The following is a 2,186-nucleotide window of genomic DNA, read 5'->3' as shown; positions in this document are numbered from 1 at the left end:
CGGCCTAAACTTCGCGGGTCGCGACTAGTGGCTATTTACTTATGTTATATATATCTATCTGTTATCTATCTCTTAATCTCCTTTATGCCTTGTCCATATATCGCTTTCGGCTTCACGTTCTATATTTTCGTTGTCGAAACGTGAGTGATACGTCTTCGCGATTTTATTTCTACTCTTTTCAGGCTTTTCGATTAATACTCCTTTCGAAATTACCTATGTTTATATATTAAAAAAAATCCACCTGAGAGTCGTACCACCGTAATATCATTGACTTATGACTCGAGCATAAGGATTTGAATATTAGGGTGCTACATTATGGTATCAGAGCAGTTCATCCTCGTGAGCCTGAGGGATGGAACTTCTTATGCTTCAATGCATACTCTGAGTTTGTGCCTGTGCTAGTTAGGGTATCTAACTGATACATCTAGCATGAAGTTCATGAGTGTACCTTTGGTACTTTGAAGCACTATACTTCCGATATTGAGACTGATCAACTTGATATCGATTGTTTGGTGTGTATAGGAACCAGATGGCGCCTCGTGGACCCGGTCGGGGACGTGAGAGAGATCGTTCTAGTACACAGGAACCAGAAATCAACTCGAATAACCCGGTAAACCTTATGGCGGCGTTGGAGAATATGGCTGCTGCTATGCAGGCCACTGCGGAGGCCCTTGGGCAACAGATAAACAATAATGGCAATGGCGGAAGGGAAGCTCAGGGCCTGATGACACTAGCAACTTTCTTAAAGGTTAATCCACCTAAGTTCAACGGAACCACCAATCCAACTGAAGCTGATACTTGGTTTCAGGCCATGGAGCGAGCACTGCAAGCGCAGTTGGTGCCTGAAGAGCAGCGTGTTGAATTTGCTACCTATCTACTCACGGGGGAAGCATCGCATTGGTGGCAAGGGGCCCGACGTCTCCTGCAATAGGGGAATGATCCTATCACTTGGGATGCCTTCCAGGTGGAATTCTATAAGAAGTACTTTCCAAATTCTGCCAGGACAGCCAAGGAATTGGAGTTACTACAGTTGAAGCAAGGTGCTATGTCCGTATCTGAGTATACAGACAAATTTGAGGAGCTATTCAGGTTTTCCCGCACGTGTCATGGAGCTCCGGAAGACTTCGAGGAATGGAAATGCATTAAGCATGAAGGAGGGCTTCGGAGCGACATCTTAAGTTCAGTGGGACCAATGGAAATCCGAACTTTTTCAGAGTTAGTGAATAAGAGCAGAATTGCTGAAGAGTGTGTGAAAAGGAGGGTTGCAGAGGAAGGAAGTCATAGAGAGCACAACCAAGGATTCGCACCAAGGGGTCGAGAGTTTAAGGAGAGAGGATACATACAACACTTTCCCCAAGGACGGAATAATTTTGCGACGAGTGAGGAGTCCCAAAGGAATGGTAAGGGAAAACGGGCAGCGGCTGCTTCTAATGTTTTGAGCTGTCGGAGGTGTGGAAGTCATCACCCAAATAGGCCGTGCCGATTGGGGTTAGGTGTATGTTACAAGTGCGGGTTACCAGGGCATGTATCAAGAAATTGCCAACAAGGAGAGAGTCCGGATGCGGGCCGATTGCGGCAGTAAGATTGAGGTAATTTCAATAATCGAGCTTAAATGGTAGTGTGTGATTTTATAATACCGCCTGTACAGTAAAACTGGGAATGTCAAGCTTAATATTAGACTGAGAAGCAAACCGGATGGTCCGAGTAAGGATTTGCCTTAATACAAATGGATAAATGCTTGTGATGTAAATGATTTTCTGTTGAGAATGATGTGTTGTGTTTGTTATATAGTTGGTTAATTTCTGGATTTTTGGTGAAACGGATTGAACCCGTGACTTTTAGTTCCTTTGATTTAAATAGATAAGGAATGGTCTTAAATGATGGATTTGGAAACGTTGATTTGAAATACCAGTCATGCTAAGTTGTGGTTGGGTACTTGAGGAAATTATCATTGTTGCATAGTCGGATTTAGATGATGATTGAGTGCAAATTGTCGTGTTCGAGAGATGAGTGCTATGATGTTTGGTCATGGTGACCTTGGATTTAGATCAAGATTTGTAATGATCGGTTTCAGAGGAATCATTTGGAAACCTTTAAATTGCAATACTGATGCGGTACTGAGATTGGTTTGAGGGAACCCGTGACGGGTGGTAAACTCCAATTTTTGGGGAGGTGCTGTTGAATTT

At 43.5% G+C, this 2,186-nt stretch overlaps 1 protein-coding gene across 1 annotated transcript; it reads left to right on the top strand.

Moving 5' to 3' along the window:
- The first annotated feature begins 529 nt into the window (after window positions 1–529).
- Window positions 530–1,582, top strand: LOC107464895 (uncharacterized). The gene is made up of 3 exons (XM_052254207.1): window positions 530–834; window positions 965–981; window positions 1,068–1,582. Exons 1-3 carry the CDS (start codon window positions 530–532, stop codon window positions 1,580–1,582), a joined length of 837 nt encoding a protein of 278 aa, XP_052110167.1.
- The last annotated feature ends 604 nt before the right edge of the window (window positions 1,583–2,186 follow it).

Source organism: Arachis duranensis, chromosome 9 (assembly GCF_000817695.3).
Source record: "Arachis duranensis cultivar V14167 chromosome 9, aradu.V14167.gnm2.J7QH, whole genome shotgun sequence".
Lineage (NCBI taxonomy): Eukaryota > Viridiplantae > Streptophyta > Magnoliopsida > Fabales > Fabaceae > Arachis > Arachis duranensis.
Note: the sequence above shows the minus strand (reverse complement) of the source record. Positions and strands in the feature narration are given on the sequence as shown.

What these genes read in the sequence shown, in the direction of transcription:
- LOC107464895 (XM_052254207.1), top strand. Translation starts at nt 530, where the DNA reads ATGGCGCCTCGTGGACCCGGTCGGGGACGTGAGAGAGATCGTTCTAGT.